The sequence below is a fragment of the Tinamus guttatus genome, unplaced genomic scaffold (genome assembly GCF_059628265.1).
Source record: "Tinamus guttatus ecotype Peru unplaced genomic scaffold, ASM5962826v1 Tinamus_guttatus_pri_ptg000168l, whole genome shotgun sequence".
Lineage (NCBI taxonomy): Eukaryota > Metazoa > Chordata > Aves > Tinamiformes > Tinamidae > Tinamus > Tinamus guttatus.
In genome coordinates, this window is record NW_028288702.1 from 801,637 (window position 1) to 819,287 (window position 17,651).

Genomic DNA, 17,651 nt, shown 5'->3' on the forward strand with positions numbered 1-17,651 from the left:
AATAGAAAGACAGAAATGCAATATAAGTACATGAAACAGACACTTCTGTATTTTAAGAAATAACAGTATAAGTAATTAAAATATATGAATTTGCACACTGCTTCCAAACCACTAATGAAAATTCATAACAGTCACCAAGCATGCAAAAGGGAAAAAAAAATACCCAGAAAGGAAATTTATACACAAACTAAAAAGTCTTGACAGTATTTAAGATTACAATTAAAAACAGAATAAAAGAAAAGACTCAGAGCCACTTGAAATTTCAAGCTGGGTATGTTTCTCCAAAAAACACAGGTGCCTTTGAAAGAAAAGCACAGAGCTGCAGTGATTCTTCTCTTTCCAATTCCAGAGTATTGCTAGATGCAATCCAACCTTGACTGCCAGACAAGCTCCAATGAGAGCAGAGGGCAAGGTAAATACCAGGGGACAGTGAAAGTGTAACAGAGTAGTTATGCTGGGCTGCTTCTTACAAGCAGATGTAATAGTTCCAAATACCCTTAAGAGAAAGTTGTAGGCACCTCTGTCACCCCCCTCCACAAACTAGAGGGACAAGTGGTTTCTCCAAAAAGCAGTTTTTAAATTTTATTTTGCTTTTATACTTTGAAAAAGAGGAAAATTAACACTATTGTCTAGTTAATCTGTGCCTGCTAATGTTTTTACCATACCACTGTTTTTGTCAAGCATTTTGCCATGCTGTAACAAGACAGTGAAGGTTTGGCTTTGTATAGCAGCAAATAATGGAGAAAACAACTTTCTTCTGTACTCTCATTTCTTGTGGAAATATAACAAATGGTTTATCAGAATTCAACAGAATCTAATCTAATGAGTCTAAGATATTTTTTTTAAGATGCCAAATTAAAAAAATATTACAAGTCTTGCTTTGTTAACTTAATTGTGAATATCAACGTGCTGATGTATAAATTGGGGGGGGTGGACACTAGCATTAACAGAGGAGTGACCTTCAGGCAGCAAGTCTCCTGATACTGCTGCAACAATACACAAGCTACTTCGGTTTCTCATCTTTACTGTCTGAACAACAATGTGCTAATTTCTATTTCCTGATTAAATAAATTCTATTCAATGGCAACTGATACTAAACCACTAACGTAAACACCTATACACTTGGGAACTGAATCCCTTTTCATAGAACATACAGAGAGCAAAACACAGCATGGTCACTGAACGCTGATGGAAGCACCCAGGAAATGAAAACAAGTTACTGAACCTGAACTATGAAACATAGTAGTCAATCCTGCAGATGGGTTTGACTTTTGGACAGATTTTTACAATACCTTTATAAAAATCTAAAATCCAAACCTAAACTCTACTTACTGCAAGTTGCTTGGGAAGACTTTCCGCAATACGACTGAGTAATGTCTTTGAAGGCTTCTCAGCACACAGCAAAACAAGGTTGACGTTTCGGTCTCCACGGAGCAGCAAACCTTTAGCCAAAACGCCTACCCGTAAAACTCCTTTCAAAGCTCTGCAAAATGAATTTACAGTTAAAAGTTGCATTTAAAATAATATTTAAAAAATAATAATTCTGAAAATAGAAAAGTGAAATAAAACAGAGTATTCCACCTACTCTTGAGGCCACAGCGGCATATGCCTTATCAAAATGTTAACGGAACAGAATCTGAAAGCACTGAGGATGATGCAAGGAAAAACATAAGGAGTTCAGAAATAAAAGATGGAAATTCTTAAATAATAATAATAATAATAATAATGTATATACACACCTGTCTTTACTGCCATCTTTCTTATCATCTCCCTCTTTGTTCTTGCTTTTTTCATGGTCAGTCATGTTGTCAGAAACAAGTTTCAAAGCACGCTCAGTAATAGAAACAATTTTTTGCACTGCTTGAAGCTCCTCCTCTGTTGGATATATTGCTGCATGTTTGGTCATCACATAGCGGTCATCAGAGGAGTCTGGCCGGCGTAGAGGCTAAATGGAGAAAAAGTGTAATTCTGAAATCTGTGTGTCCTTGGAAGTTCACAGTTCAGATGCCCCTGCCCTCAGTATAAATATCTATTATCCTTCTGTTCATTGGGAAATAGCTGCATAATTATTCATTGATGCAAACTGAAGCGTCTCTTTTCCAACCTTCTGTGTAAAGCAGGGTCACCTATGAAACCAGATCCTGTTGCTCAGGACTTGATATCCAGTCAAGTCTTGAAAACCTTCAAAGACAGACTGCAATATCTCTCTGGTGCAACCAATGTCTAATGCTTTCATCATCACAGTGAAAACATTATGTCTTGTATCTTGTCTGAACCGTTCTTGTTTCATTTTAGGCCAGCTGTATCTCACCCTCTCACCTTCTAGCACTACAAAGTATAACTCCATCTTTGTATCCCAATGGTATTTGGAAGGCTACCAGGTTCCCTCAAAGACATCTCTTCTGCAGGCTGAACAAGCCCAGATCCCTCAGCCTCGCCTTACAGGGCATCTGCTCCTGACATCCTGGTGGCCTATGCTGAACCCACTCCAGCTTAAGCAATGCCTTTCTTGTACTGGGGAGCCCAAAACTGGATGCAGTATTTTAGAGGAGGTCTAAATACTATCATGTGCCTACAACTACTGTTAATACAGTTCAAGATGCTGTTTGCCTCCTTTGCTGCCATGGCACACTGCTGGCTCAGCAATCAGCTTATTGTCCAGCAAGATCCTCATGTCCTTGTCAGCAGAGCTGCTCCCTGGTCTGCCAGGCCTTGGGCTGTACTGATGCAGGGGGTTATTCCATTCCACGCACAGCCATCTGCATTTGTCCTTGCTGAATTCCATAGGGCTCCTGTTGGCCCTTCCCTGGCCTTACCTAAGGTCCCTCTGGATAAACAATATTCTTCCTGCCCTCAAGCATATTGGCTAGTCCCTCCAGTTCAGTGTTGACTGCAAACTCCACTGCCTCTCTCAGCTCACTGAGAATATGTTCAACAGGACAGCTCCTAGGACAGACTCGCTCCTGGGGCAGTCCACTTGTTACTGTCCTCCAGGCAGAGCATGGGCCACTACCCACCATCCTCTGAGAGTAATCATGCAACCTTTTTTTTTTTTTTTTTTCTTCTCCAATCCAGTTATCTGCACTTGAGGAAAATAACACATATGTAATTGATTAAAAGGGTCTAGTAGATGATTACACAGAATGACTTGTATTTCAGGAGAATCAATATTTGTCATCAACTCATCCTTTATTCCCCATCATAGGGGTGGACTTAAAATGGAAGACCAGTCCATCTATACAGTTTCATTAGTACATAACACATTTTCATCTTTCCAAATCCTTTATTAAAAAATCCTGAAGATAACTTATTCAATGCTCCTTAAGTTACACTCCTTAACTGTGCCTCCTGATAAGTAAGCTTCCCCCTCCCTTCTTTTAAAGATTTTAAGTTAAGAAACTCACGGCTGCTCCTTGGGGCTGAAGAGACATTCCTGGTCTAACACCCAGCAGGCCTAGAGGTCCTGGAGGACCATGAGGATATCCTCCATCTGGCATTCTGCGACGGTCATCCCAGTGATGCTGCTCTTCCTCCATTCTCCTCCAGTACATGTCCTCTTCATACCGTCTGCAGAGCGTGAACCAAAGAGTTCCCTTTACAAGGCAGTTAAGTATTTCCAACTACTCTAGATAATTTTTTTCATGTTCTTCACTAACTCATTTCTATTAGTCACAATCAAATACCAGCAAACTCCATAAAGTAAAATGAATGGTTATTTTAAAAGCAAGCCTGTGTTTATAGCAAAATAATTCTAGTAAGTCTACGTTCCTCAGAGGGATTGAATACTAGCAAACAACCAACCCAAATCAGAGGCATTATAACAATTTGATTTAAAACAAGACAGAGTTCCTGCAATAGACATCCCAAAGAACCATGCACAGAAGTGGAGCCGATTTAGGTAACCTGGTTGCAGCTTTGTCTCAGTGATAAAACACCAAGCATTACCTCATTTCCATCCGCCAGCGTTCTTCCTCTTCTCGCCTTCGCCAGTATTCTTCCTTCTGCATCTGTTTCCTCATTTTCTCTTCTTGAATTTTTCTTGCTCGAATACTGGGCTTTACTTCTACTTGTAAGTCTGGGTTTACTTTTTTCTAGTTCAGAAATATAATGAATGAAATGTTGGTTTTCTTCATGTCATCTAAAGGTTACAGATGTTTTTTTGACATGCTTAACGAACACAACTAGCTTACAATAAAATTGAGAGGAGTAAAACACAGTTTTAAAACTGCATTGAAGGAATAGCTAAAGAAAAAGTCAGCATCAAATATTTCAGAATTAAGAAATAACAAATACAAATATTTACAAATAGCATAAAAGTCATCTTCACCTATATCAGAACAAAATAACTTAAAATAAAATGTTACGTAAAACATTAAGCAGTTAGCTGTTAATTCTGTAGCAGAAAACCTACTCCATAGCCTGAACAAACTTGTTATTTTAATTGCAAGGTACTTCCTGATGCCCTTTTCCTCAAGGATCCCTTGTAGGTGGGCAGAAATAAGAGTTACCAAATGCATTTCTCTGTCAATTTTCTCTCTTTTATTCTTTTTGTCATTGGGCAGGGCTCCTACATCTTCTGTGACCCCAGAAGATTCTTCCTATGCAATCTTACAATAATCAACATGTGCACTGTATGGTGGTACAGCTGTCTCTCCAATCATGACTGATAAAACCTCCAACACATGGAAAACATCCCCACAGAGGGCCTAGGTGGTCTCTCCCCAAAACAATGGGCACCACTACTTCATACTACTTGCCATTCATGGTAAAGACATTGAAGAACATACTGTCACTTGCATATGCTCTACCATGTTTTAATGTTGCAAAGAGCAATGTTCAAAATGTTTAATTAAAAAAAATAAACTAGCTTCAAGATCAATATTACTTATTTAAAAATTATACTCCTAATAAAATAAAATCAGCCAGTAGGTATTTTTTTTTAAACATACTCTTTAGTCAACATACTGTTTTTGACTAATCTTTAAATGCAATGCAAAAGTACATTCAGCTGACATCTGGCAGTTTTTCAGATACAAGCATTAGCATTTCTACTAACTTTATACTGCAGTCTGTGCCGCCTCCCTTTTAAATGCATCTCCTTGGCATTAGGATCATTAAAACTGCATTCACAAAGTTTGCAGTGAAAGCGGATCACCTTTCCTTCATCATTTCGTACCTACAAAAATAAAGTTATAACACATTTGGCTTTTACTTTCCTTCAAGCCAAAGCAAACAAATAAATTACACTGATCTACTCATCTAAAAAACATCCTAAAGACTTAATGCAATAATTAAGGGACAACAGTTTCAAATTAGAACTTCCAATGCTGCCAGAGCCCCCGTAGTAACAGGTAACTTCCATCCCAATGAGTACACAGCTTTAAATCATAATATGAACATACCAAATTACTGCTAATGCTTAGAAAACTAGAAATGCTGAAAAATTTACATCAGATTCTGATACTCCAGACTTTATCCACATATATCAAACCACCCAAAGGAATGTGCCTCACTGAACTCAGAAGAAACACACAGAATATAAAAAAAGCACACATATGTGCGTGTCTTTGAAGGGTCATCACCTTATTTCATAATCCTGAACAATTTTTCACTAAACTAGTTATAAATATGCATTTTCATATCAATACCTCCTCCACATAGTCATGGCCTACTGGCTGGACATCACTTTGCAAGGCAGCAAGAGCTGTGGGAGTCACTGGTTCAGATGCTGTCTCTGGCTTTGCTTCCTGCGTTTGCACAGGAGCTGCTTTAACAGTTTCAGCTGATTTCATTTCTTCCAGTTTACTTCCTGTTGTCTGAAGCTTATTACCACCTACAAATCAAAGATTTTAAATTGTTAATTTTAATTAAATGACAATATGATTGTACATAACATGCACTCTGGAAACTTTATGTATGTACAAACATTAATGTTCTGGATAAAACATTACTTTTCTTCTAAAACTAGGTACAATTTAAACACACATTTAAACAGTTTAAATTTTACTACATTCGACTACATTCAAATTTAATTAAACACTTAATACTACTTGATTTTAGCAAGAAAGAAAATCACTGCTTTATGCAATTGTGATTTTTATCAATTTGTGCTTTTTCAGGAGAGACAGAAATGAAAGGAAACTCAGAAAATATATTTAAATAATTTCCTTTTTGAATAACTGATTTTTTTGTTGTTGTTTGAAAGGGGATCCAAAAAAGTACTTCAGAGACATATGTTTGCATTGACAAAGGTCCTATATCTCCAGTGTTGCAAATGCACAGGTTTTCCTTCAAGAGCATAACAGCTTGTTTTGAAATGGATGCTTCCCATCCCTAGAGGTCTGTTATGTTCACTTTAAAAGTTCACTGTTGTAAGGATGATTCACCTGCTCAGTCACCAACTGCCAGCAGACTGCTTTAACAGGCCAGACTGTAAAATGAAATTGCAACCAACTGGACTATAATCTGTTGTACTGCAGAAGCTACTGTGTAAGAAACTGAAATACTCTCACGAAGCAGGGAGAAGCCTGCCAGAGAAGCCAGACAGGGGAAAAAAAAAAACAGGGCAGAAAATACCAGTTGTGAAGCAAAGCTTCTATGCACATTCTTATTTTCAAAAGCTATCAGTGCTCCTCTTAAACATATGAATTACACTCATGCATAAAGTTAGCTAAACACATCTTTTGTCTGCGGCACTAAGATCTTAAAAGGTTATAGAATAGGTAGGTTTCAAAATAAAGACTGACTTCTGTACTTGCCAACAAAGCTTATCTTCGGTGTAGATATTTTCTTTACAGGTGTATTAGCAGCAGTTGAAGTTGTTTTGTTGTTGGACGCCGTGTTAAGTGGTGTGTTTGTTGTGGGAGTAAGAATTTTCACTGCAGAGGATGCAACAGAGGAGTTCACAGTAGTGCTGCTAGTTGCTATATTTGAAGCAGAGGCAGTTGGTTTGGAAGCAGATGTAGATGTTGAGGAAGTAGCCTGGGTAACTACATTTGGTTCTGTTGAAGGAATGGGTTTGCCAAGTTTTGTGTGCAATTTTACTACCTGTAAGAATAAAGAGAAATTCATAATAACATCTCCCCAAGACAACTACAAAAATTACTTGTTAAACACTATGGACATGGAACACACAAATCAGTTATTGTTTCTTTATAAAGAGAGATCAGGCAGAAAAAAGTGGATATGTAATACTTTGTCTGTTACATGTGAAGAGTTTATATAATCTTTGACATATATTTCAGATAGCTTATTCCCTTTAGAAATTCAGATATTTATGCCAGAAGCTGTGCAGATGAGAACAGAAAACCAGTGAACTTATAAACCAGCAAAACCCAAAGAAGGATTCTGCTCAAATCATTACAGTACGAGGGTTTTGTTGCCTGGTTGTCTTTTTCTCTCACTCCAAAAAGCAGTGTGTTAAACTACTCGGGTTCCTATATTGTTTACAAGAGTGATACAACACAAGATTCAACAACACTGTCTCAATTTGAGAACTCCATTTTAGTACCAGTACTTTCATACTGAAAGAATATTTAGGTTAACTAGCAAAACTGAAGAGATTCCTCAATGTTTTCTGTTTTTTTTTTTTTTCCCCTCTCTCCTCTCCCCCCCCAGGCATGTGAAGGCATCAAGTGTTTCAGGAGCTCTTTAATACTCCACTCCATAGAAAGCAAAAAAGCAGAAAAAAATATACATGCTTATTCTTAAAAACAATAAGCAGAAGCCTTTTCAGAATGTGCTCGTTAGAAAAGATTTTGTTTTGCTGACAGATAATCATAATCTGAAATACTTAGAGTCCATAAGAATGAAGTATGTAAAATGAAAATTATAGATTGTGATAGGTACGAAAGCAGAGATAAATAAAAATACAAATCTGCTAAAACATGCCCTCAATGTAACACACACGTACACAGTCATAATAAGTACACAAATGTATACATAGTCTTAGACTTTTCTGTGTTTCCTACTAGGATACTGACTTATTATTCAAGCAACACCCTGAATTTAAGTTTAAGCAAATCTTCAAGAGAACTTTTAAATTAAAATCACAAGATTTTTCCAAGTGTACAACAGTAATAATGGAGTCCTTTGTGATTTCATTTCTATGAGATGACAACCTAAATTACCAGGTGTTAGCAACTACCTTAAGGGAAGAGAAAGCTATATTCATGTATATTGGGATAATAAAGTACTATTCAAATTTACAAACAGAAGTTTAATAGTACACATATGGAATTACTAGGCACTACCCCAAAAATTAATGGCTGAACTTATTTGCAAAAGAACGAGCACTGGGCATGGTGTATAATTTAGTCTCATCCAACACAAAAGCAAGATGTGGCCAGAGTTTGTTGGTAGCGCAACTGCAGAGCACATCAGGCAATTCTTGTGTCCCTTGGCACTCACTCAAGGGAGAACAAGCACACTACTTGCATGCTACTTACCAATACTTGTAGCAGGTAAGCATAGAATGTTTACCTGCTACAATTTTCATACTTGTCTCAATACATCTTCTACAGTGCCCAAGAAATTTTTCCCCTTTCCCCAGGAAAGCCCTCCTAATAGTGAGCTTAGATGTGAGCTTAAAACAAAAAGTAGAACATTCCCAAACAAAATAATATCAAATATGTTGTTTCTGTGAATTTTCTCCGCTCTGCATTAATATATATATATACATATATATATATATATATATATATATATAAAGCACTTACTTTCTGATGCTTGGCTCCACGGATATGGGCAGCATAAGCATCTGCTCCTGTACAAGACACATCACAAAGTTCACAGCGCAACTGATTCTGAGTTCCACGAGCAGAAGTGCTGCTGTTATTGGTGTTCTGGGAAGCTTTTAATGCTGCTTCTTTCTTTTTGTGTTTCTGGCCTTCCAAGTGTTCTTTATAAGTCTGTTTCAAACATGACAAAACACATACACAGTAAGCTGCCTTTGTGCTGTCTGTCTCTCATCATATGAATACATGTAATGTAGAACATAGGTTAAAACACATGCTTTGTATAAGTATTTCGCACAGTGAACATCTATTCTATATACCATGCTCTAAGGCATATGCAGACCACTTGCAAGACCAAGAAATTTTCTTCTCCTATATCAAAATTCCACTTATATGTAATACAGTGTGGGTGTTTCTCCTGTTTTATCATTTCTTCAATCCCGCATCTCAGCTATAGTTTCCTGCATTGTGCCGAACTATTCCTGATTTTGAATTTTCTCTAGACTGCAAGGCCATAGTGATTAAGTGTATCACAAAGAGATTAAAAAAAATAAAAAAAAATAAATTCAAAACAAGGTATCACATAAATAAAGCTATGTTGAAATGGAAATGTAGAAGTTGAGATTTGTCCCTATACCATGAATAGCTACATGGAGAGCAGAAAGAGTGGGAAGTAACAACAGCTTTAGGTAAAGAAAAAGAACAGTTTTGGCCAAAGAATCTTAAGAACACTTTGCATGAACTGATACCCACTTTTTACACATTTGTATTCACTGCAAAATTAAACTGAGATGCTGGAATACAAGCAATAATAAAGCAAATAAATTTGCAGGGTTCCCACTCAGTGTATATCTCTATAGCTCTGAACAAAGCATTCTCTTGATAGTAAGGAAGGTTATTATGATCAAGAGCAGATCACATGCCAGCTTTAGAATATTTCTGGAGTCCAAAGCACTGAGTCCAGAGCTGAAGCTTCCTTGTTTGAGTTAAGGGAATGCATCTTTTTGTCTTGTAGTAGTAAGTGTTCCTATAACAGCACACCTTTTCCTTTAACTATTTCTTTAGTAAAAGGACAAAATCATATCTTTAAAAATTAACAAATAGTCTTAAGGTATTTTTTTTAAGCACAAGAAATAGAGATTAACATTTATAGCAGAATATTACATAACACAGGTACCTGCGGTCCAGCACAGCTGATCTTACAAACATCACAGTAGTGGATCTGGGGCGGTTTGGGAGGTTGTTTTGGTTTCAGTTGCTTATTTTGGAATGGTGCCTTTTTAGTAAAGGTGGCCCCTGTCCAAGCAGCTGTTGCAGCAGCAGCAGCAGCTGCTGCTGCCTGTTTCTGTTGCTGCTGCTGCTGCTGGTAATAGGACGATGCAGCTGAATAGACTGCAGCTTCATAGCCAGAATAAGAGGTACCTCAAAGATCAAAATAAATGTTATATCGCTGTATCAATTACATAATACACTAATGTCAAGCATGCTGCATAATAGAGTTGGGGGAGGGGCAGGATAGAAGCAATTTATCATGATCTTTTTATGTAGCCTTAATTTTTCTATATGTTTCACAGTACAAATAATAGAGCATACCAGGAATGCTATCAGGAATATACTTGATCTTAGACATATCTTTGTGGACATATAGTTATGCATTTAGATATATCAAAGCTTCCCTATAGAATATATGAAATTTCCTAAGACATCTGGTAAGACCAAGTATGATGTTAGTTGCACACCAAATCTGGTTCCAAAAGTCCTGAAGACTCATGAAAAACTCATCTAGGAAAAGGGAAGACAACCTTTTATTAAAGACAAAACTTGATAGTGCTATTATATCGTACTCCTCCGACTTAAATTGTTTTAGTGCAAAGCAGCTGCTTGCTCACTACAACCTCAGCAGCACACCTTGACTATGCACTCCTCCGATTATCAAAGTTGAATAAATCAAGGAAACTGGGCTGTCATACCTTTGAGCCACTTTTCCCATAAACTTTCTACATCTACCAGTTCAACTATTTTAATCCTCTGATCAGGTTCTGTTTCAAGGAAGTCTTAAAATCCCTTTTTAAACAGAAAACAAAACAAAAAGTTCAAGGTAGCTATAATATGCCAGTTTATAACCATCTGGCTATAAAGCTAAACTTTTTTTTTTTTTTTCTTTCCCTAATCAGGTTTTCAGTTTCTGATGTTTGAAGGAAAGTTCTTTCTTAGAACCCATTCTCCTCCCATTTTGGGTCAAAGCAACCAAACTTGTAAGATTTATTGGAGGAGGTGGATTGCTCCTTCCCATCCTTGCAACTGCTGTTTGATGACAGCATGATCCCTTCCAATTTCACTAGGCTAGATTTGTGTGTCCTCTTTTCTATCCACCATCTCTTCTCCAGTTCCTTATTAGAAGTCATGAAACACTGTGCATGTCACAATGCTGATACTTTGTCACACACATGTGACAAAATAGGCACATAAAAACGCACACAAGAGTCTTTCACAGATGTACCAAAATAGTCTGCTAAGGTAATGATTTGAATGGCTGAGTACTTCTCAGTAGACTATGATGTAATTGAGCACAAACCAGTACAATGTTGAGCATTTAGGTTCTCTCCCCAACAACTGCAAATATGCCAGCAACATAATATGCAAAAATCTTACCAGAGTAAGTAACCGCTGTTGTACTGTATGTTGCACTTTGAGTATAGGATGGAACAACAGTAGCTGCAGCTGCTACTGGCTGCACAGTAGAGGATACTGGATATATAGAAAATGTAGTTGTAGCTGGACTTGGAGTCACAGGTTTTATAGCTGTCACTTGCCGTGTTTGCTGGGCTTGAGTATACTGAGTTGCCCCTTGGCTATATCCTGCTTTTGGAGCTAATTGAGATATAAAATAAAAATGTACAAGAACAAGTATGTTTTAGCTGAGGAAGCGTGAACCATATTAAGTGGTACTTAATGACATGCTGGGAAATAAACACATAACAAACAAGGACTTTTCTTTTTATAGTTATGGTTGTTTCCCACAGCTATATATCATACTAACTTTTTAATCACATCACAGTTGGCACTAGTAAGCCTCAGAGTGGTCCCCAGCCCTTTTTTAAACTATCCAGTCATTTTATCAGACAACCTGATCAATCATTTTACTAAAATACACTGCATATTTAAACTTTGCTAAAAACTCTAACCAAAGCATCACCTGAACCTTCCACAGACCTATTTTCAACCTAGTTCAGAATTTTTCAGGCAAATGAACAACGTCAAGTTTGCCTGGAAATATGTTCTGAGTGTACTGTATAATACACCAAAACTCAACAGATTGCAAATGTCATGCAAATGTCTCTCTAATGTTCAAGTTCTAGGGTTTTATATATATATATATATATATATATATATATATATATATATATATATATATATGCAGTTAGGGATTACATGATAAAACTGAGAAAAAAAAACAGGATAACATGAAATATAAAAAGACAAAGTTTTAAAGGTACAAAAGCAATATACTGATTGCAGCATGAAAGGAGTTTGAGGCTCACCACCCACCTGTCTGGTAGTACGATTCAGCTACTGAAGGCTGCGGCTGGGCGGCAGCGGCCACGGCCGCAGCAGTTGCTGTTGGCTGTTGATAGTACTGTTTGCTGTCATAAGCTACAGCTGGGGCAGTAGATCGAACATAAGAATACGAATCCTAGAAATAAATAATAATAATAATAATAAATAAATACATAAAATCAACAAAAAACATATTTCACACTACACTTAAGCCAGTGAATTTAGGAAGACACCCAAGGTGCCACTGCCTCTCTTTTCACAGCCTTGCATGATTCCACCTCCATCTCTTCTACGGGCTCCACCACTGGGCAGAGGAAAGAAACTTGGCTTAGCCTATCAAGCCAGTGATAGCTACTTTCTTAGGTGGTTAATTTTCCATTACATCATTATTCAGAATTGACCCATCCAAAGGCTGACAGTGAACACTGAATGCTAGATTCACAACAAAAGCAAAGTGTCAGCAGAGCTCCAGGTGAGAATAAGAGAGACAAACAGTTCCCTTCTGTAGCGGCCATAGTCATACAAGGTTTTAGGTAGTGAGCTCACAAGTGTGTTCAGCCACGGAAGACAGGGTATTTCCTCTCCTAGTACAAAGCTTCTACCCTCTTTTATTTGATACTAGAATTCCTGTGGCAGCCGGTGCTCTGATGAAGGAACTAGCTCCATCTCCCATGAACATTTTTTAATTAAAATAGGGTTTTCAGTTGAATCAGTTCCATGACTCAGCTCTCTGCATGCCACTTGAACATCTGGGCTAGCATACAGGAGACAGTTCTACCCTTTTCAGCAGCAATTCACAGAATCACTCAGAGGTAAGTCTTAGTTCACCACATAGTGTAATAACGTCTAAACCTTAGATCCTGCAGTACTGCTGGAGATAATCCTCTATATGGGCCATACGATGTTGCCGTCACTTCACACTTTCTATCAGTTTCAGGTACTGAGTAGCCTGAATTTGTCTCAAACTGTGATTCATGAAAAAAAGATAATATAAATATCACACCATCCTACTTAACAAGACTCCCCCTTTTAACAAGATATACTTTAAAATTCCTATGACACAAATCATTTTTTTAAACACTCACCTGGTAATTCTGTGTAGTGACAGGTGGTGGTGGTGGGGGAGCTTCTTGTTGCCTCTGTGTATAACCATAATCTGTAGCTGTGTGTGCTGTAGGGTAACCTCCATAGGCAGCAGCTGTTGCAGCAGCTGCAACAGCTACTGGCGCAGGCCGGGCTACGGCAACTGTAGCTGCCGCAGGCGCATAGGCCGCGGTAACAGTGTGCGCAGCGACTGGGGCCTGGTGGACAGTGTAGCTGGCAACTGTAGTTGGATGGGAATAGGCTACCCCTGAAGCTGGCTGCTGGCTATATTGGGAAAGAACAGCAAGCAAATAATTAGATTGATCCAACATACTAAGATAATGCCTAAACATATAAACCGCACAATCTGATTAACACTCTCAGTTCTACAATGTACCTGGAACAGCTATCTATTTACCTATATACTTTAAGGGCTTTTATTACCAGCCCCATTTAAAAAGGCTCTGTTGTTTTGAAGTTTCTGTGCATAAAGATATACTAAGAGAGGGAGAAGGGCTTTCTTTTAAGTGAGATCTTTATTTTAAAGCAATGGAACAAAAGCATTTTATTTAAAATAACAACAGTCTTAATGCGTTGGGCTTTTCATGATGAGCAAGTCTAAGCGCTTCAGTAGTTCTTTGATAAAACTGACATAACTCGTCAAATAAAAAAAAATAATAAAAAAAAGCACTACTTTTCTGTGAAAGCTCATGACTGACCTGATGCACTTGCATGATGTTTCTGAATAAACTATTAAGGTAATGAGATTCTAAAGACTCCCATGAAAATTAGCTTACAACTTCTGGCAGAGATACTTAAAAAAAAAAAAAAAAAAAAAAACCTGATAAGAGGTTTTCCCCACAAAAGTCTGCACTAGCATAAATTGGCCTCATTCATGCAGGAGCTCACTGCCCCACAACACAAAGCATCAGAAAAACAGCCAGTCAACTCAAGGAAGACGACTGCTACCACCGCCCTGGCAATCTTCCCTGAAGAGTGCAATATGCTTTCCAACATGACCACCAGAAACAGTAACATTTTACTGCAGATATGATGCTCATGAAAGATGTTTTCGTGACTCTTCTACTTGTATGTCTCATATTTTTATCTGAATTTGTCATTGTGAAAACTGGACATGTTCATGTAATTATTTTAAATACATTTTTGCACTAGCTTTATTATTTAACTTACAAGTTTTTATCCTTGTTTGGTGCTTAGTGCCTCATCACCTTTGCCTATATCAACTTATCTCTATCCAGAGTACTTTGTCAGACTCCCTACCTTCTGTCTTTCTTGCCCAGTCAGTACTATCTGCTCTTTCACCATCTTTCTACCCACTCTACTACTGTCTACTCTTCTTTCTTGAACATGTACAAGAAGAACTACATGCAAGATGAAGTATTAGAAGTGGCATCTGCTCCTCCTACACACACTATTTTCTGTCCAGTCTAGCTTCCTCAGAGCAGTCTTATTGTAAAGCTACCTCTGTATTGACAATACTTCCTTTGCAATAAATATAATGACATGATGTACTAAGGAAAATATTAAGGGCAGACTCAAGACCAATCCCTAGGGCAGGGGTCCTCAAACTACGGCCCGCGGGCCGGATACGCCCCCCCCCAGGGTCCTCAATCCGGCCCGCCGGTATTTACAGAACCGCCCCTCCCCCGCCGGGGGTTGGGGGGGGGGGGGAAACCAAGCAGCCGCAGATGACTTCCTGCCACTTAATCCGCGCGCCGGCCTCCGCAGCCCCCAAGCACCCGCCGGGACTGGGCTGAAACCAGCGCCTCGTCCTCGACCTGCCCCCTCAGGGGGCGCCTCTCGGCTACAAACCGCGCCGCCGCCCCCTCCCCCTCCCCGGTCCCTTCTGGCCACCCTTTCCGGGCTGCGCGGCCGGGCTGAGGAGGGGGGCGGCGGCATCAGCGAGGTGGGCGGCTCCCCCGTCTCTCCCTCCCTCCCTCCAGCTCCCAGGCAGGACAAGCAAGCCAGCACCAGTGGGAAGCGTGCGCACCATCATGTCAAAACAAAGAAACACTGACTCCGAGTGCAGGGTATTCCAAGAAAAGTGGATTTCTGATTATTTTTTCACGGAGTACAAAGAAAGAGCCGTTTGTCTGATATGCCAGAATTCAGTGTCTGTGTTCAAGGAATACAATTTGCGTCGACACTACGAAACTCAACATAAAGATAAATATGATGCTTTGGTCGGACAAGTGAGAAAAGATAAAATAGTAAGACTGAAACATGGATTGACAACTCAGCAAAATACTTCTGTGAAGCAAAAGCAGCTCAATATATCATCACTTCGAGCAAGCTATCGAGTTGCCAAGCTCATAGCGCCCCCTTGCAGAGCATTCCTAGAGGGAGAATTTGTTAAAGAATGCCTTCTTTCTGTTGCCAAAGAGATGTGTCCAGAGAAGGCGGATTTCTTTAGTGCCGTGAGTTTTTCAGGACCTACAATGACACGAAGGATTGAAGAAATGGGGGAAAATTTGAATCTGCAGTTGCAAAACTCCTCAAAAAAACTTTGCTATTTCTCATTGGCGCTCGACGAAAGCAATGATGTTCGTGATTCTGCACAACTTCTAATTTTCATTCGTGAGACAAATGATTCTTTCGAAGTCACAGAGGAGCTTGCTGCACTGAAAAGCATCAAAGGAACAACTACAGGAGAGGATATCTATGAGAAAGTTTGCCAAACTGTGAATGATTTGGAGCTGGACTGGGGTAAACTATTCAGTGTGACAACTGATGGTGCTCCTAGCATGGTGGGGTCCATGAAAGGAGCGGTTGCACGCATTAACAAAGAGATGGACAAACGCAACCATTCACATCCGATAGCTATACACTGCATCATCCACCAACAAGCACTGTGTTGTAAATCACTGAAGCTGGACTCTGTCATGAAAATTGTAGTTTCTTGTGTTAACTTCATTAGAGCTCATGCACTAAACCACAGACAGTTTCAGGAATTTCTGTCTGAGCTAAATGTTGCCTATGAAGATATTCTGTACCACACAGAAGTCCGTTGGCTGAGTCGAGGGAGAGTTTTGAAACGATTTTATGACTTACTTCCAGAGGTTTATGATTTTATGCTTTCTAAAAACAAAGTACCAGAGCTCAAAGATGCAGAATGGAAATGGCACCTTGCGTTTCTGACAGCTGTAACAGAGCTACTCAACAATTTCAATGTCCAACTTCAAGGAAAGGGGAAGCTCATCTGTGATATGTATTCACATGTGAAAGCATTTCAAGTCAAATTAGACCTGCTCATTAACCAAGTAAAGGAGGAAAACTTCTGCCATCTCCCCAGAACTCAAAACCTGTCTGCAGAAAAACCAGCAGTTGCATTCCCAAACAAAACATGTATGGATGTACTAGAAATGCTGCAAAAGGAGTTTCAAATTAGATTTAAAGAGCTTCGTCTCCATGAGCAGGACATAGAGGTTTTCCGGAACCCATTTTCTGTTGACATTGAAACTGTTGATCCGATTTACCAAATGGAATTGGCCGAACTACAGACTCGTGACTCGCTGAAAGATGCATTCAAATCAAGCAGCCTTACTAATTTCTATGCATCTCTCCCCTCAGAGACATACCATAATCTCAGGAACCATGCACTCCAAATTGCAACCATCTTTGGCAGCACCTATGTCTGTAAGCAGACTTTTTCCCGAATGAAACATCTGAAATCTCCAATCAGATCCAGACTAACTGATGAACACTGGCATCACTTGCTACGAATAGCAGTGACAAATATGGAACCTAACATTGGCCATCTCATTAGCCAAAAGCAGGCCCATAGTTCACATTGAAATATTATTTTTGTTGATTACAATTGTTCTTCATTTTAAATATTGCATTCTTTTTCCTGTTTTTTTTTTGTGCACTACTACAAATAAAATATGTGCAGTGTGCATAGGAATTCGTTCATTTTTTTCCAAACTATAGTCTGGCCCCAAACAGTGTCTGAGGGACAGAGAACCGGCCCCCTGTTTAAAAAGTTTGAGGACCCCTGCCCTAGGGAACTCCACTGGCAATTTTTCACATCTGATAAATACTCTTCTACAAAAGATTTTGGGACATGATCAAGTAACAATGATTTACAATCATATGCTAGCTCAGCTATGCTAACAGTCTATGTGCATGTTCTTCATCACAGCGAAGAAAGTAATTCAGTTTAGCTTAATCTCTCAACACAGCAGGCAAAAGAGTTGAAATTACTCTGCACATTCTAGGGACTAACAACACACAAGGAGCAATTACTGCAGCACG

General features: G+C 38.9%; 1 protein-coding gene across 1 annotated transcript in view; it reads right to left on the minus strand.

Moving 5' to 3' along the window:
* LOC104577439 (zinc finger RNA-binding protein-like) overlaps positions 1-17,651 on the minus strand; it is a 38,459-nt gene that overhangs the window by 11,518 nt on the left and 9,290 nt on the right. Inside the window, exons 3-14 of the mRNA XM_088522837.1 lie at positions 13,379-13,661; positions 12,285-12,429; positions 11,388-11,606; positions 9,913-10,157; positions 8,718-8,909; positions 6,747-7,047; positions 5,649-5,833; positions 5,057-5,176; positions 3,946-4,091; positions 3,405-3,567; positions 1,740-1,945; positions 1,333-1,483 (exon numbers count right to left, since the gene is read on the minus strand). Coding sequence (XP_088378963.1) covers positions 1,333-1,483; positions 1,740-1,945; positions 3,405-3,567; positions 3,946-4,091; positions 5,057-5,176; positions 5,649-5,833; positions 6,747-7,047; positions 8,718-8,909; positions 9,913-10,157; positions 11,388-11,606; positions 12,285-12,429; positions 13,379-13,661 — 2,356 coding nt within the window. The remainder of the gene's footprint in view (positions 1-1,332; positions 1,484-1,739; positions 1,946-3,404; positions 3,568-3,945; positions 4,092-5,056; positions 5,177-5,648; positions 5,834-6,746; positions 7,048-8,717; positions 8,910-9,912; positions 10,158-11,387; positions 11,607-12,284; positions 12,430-13,378; positions 13,662-17,651) is intronic.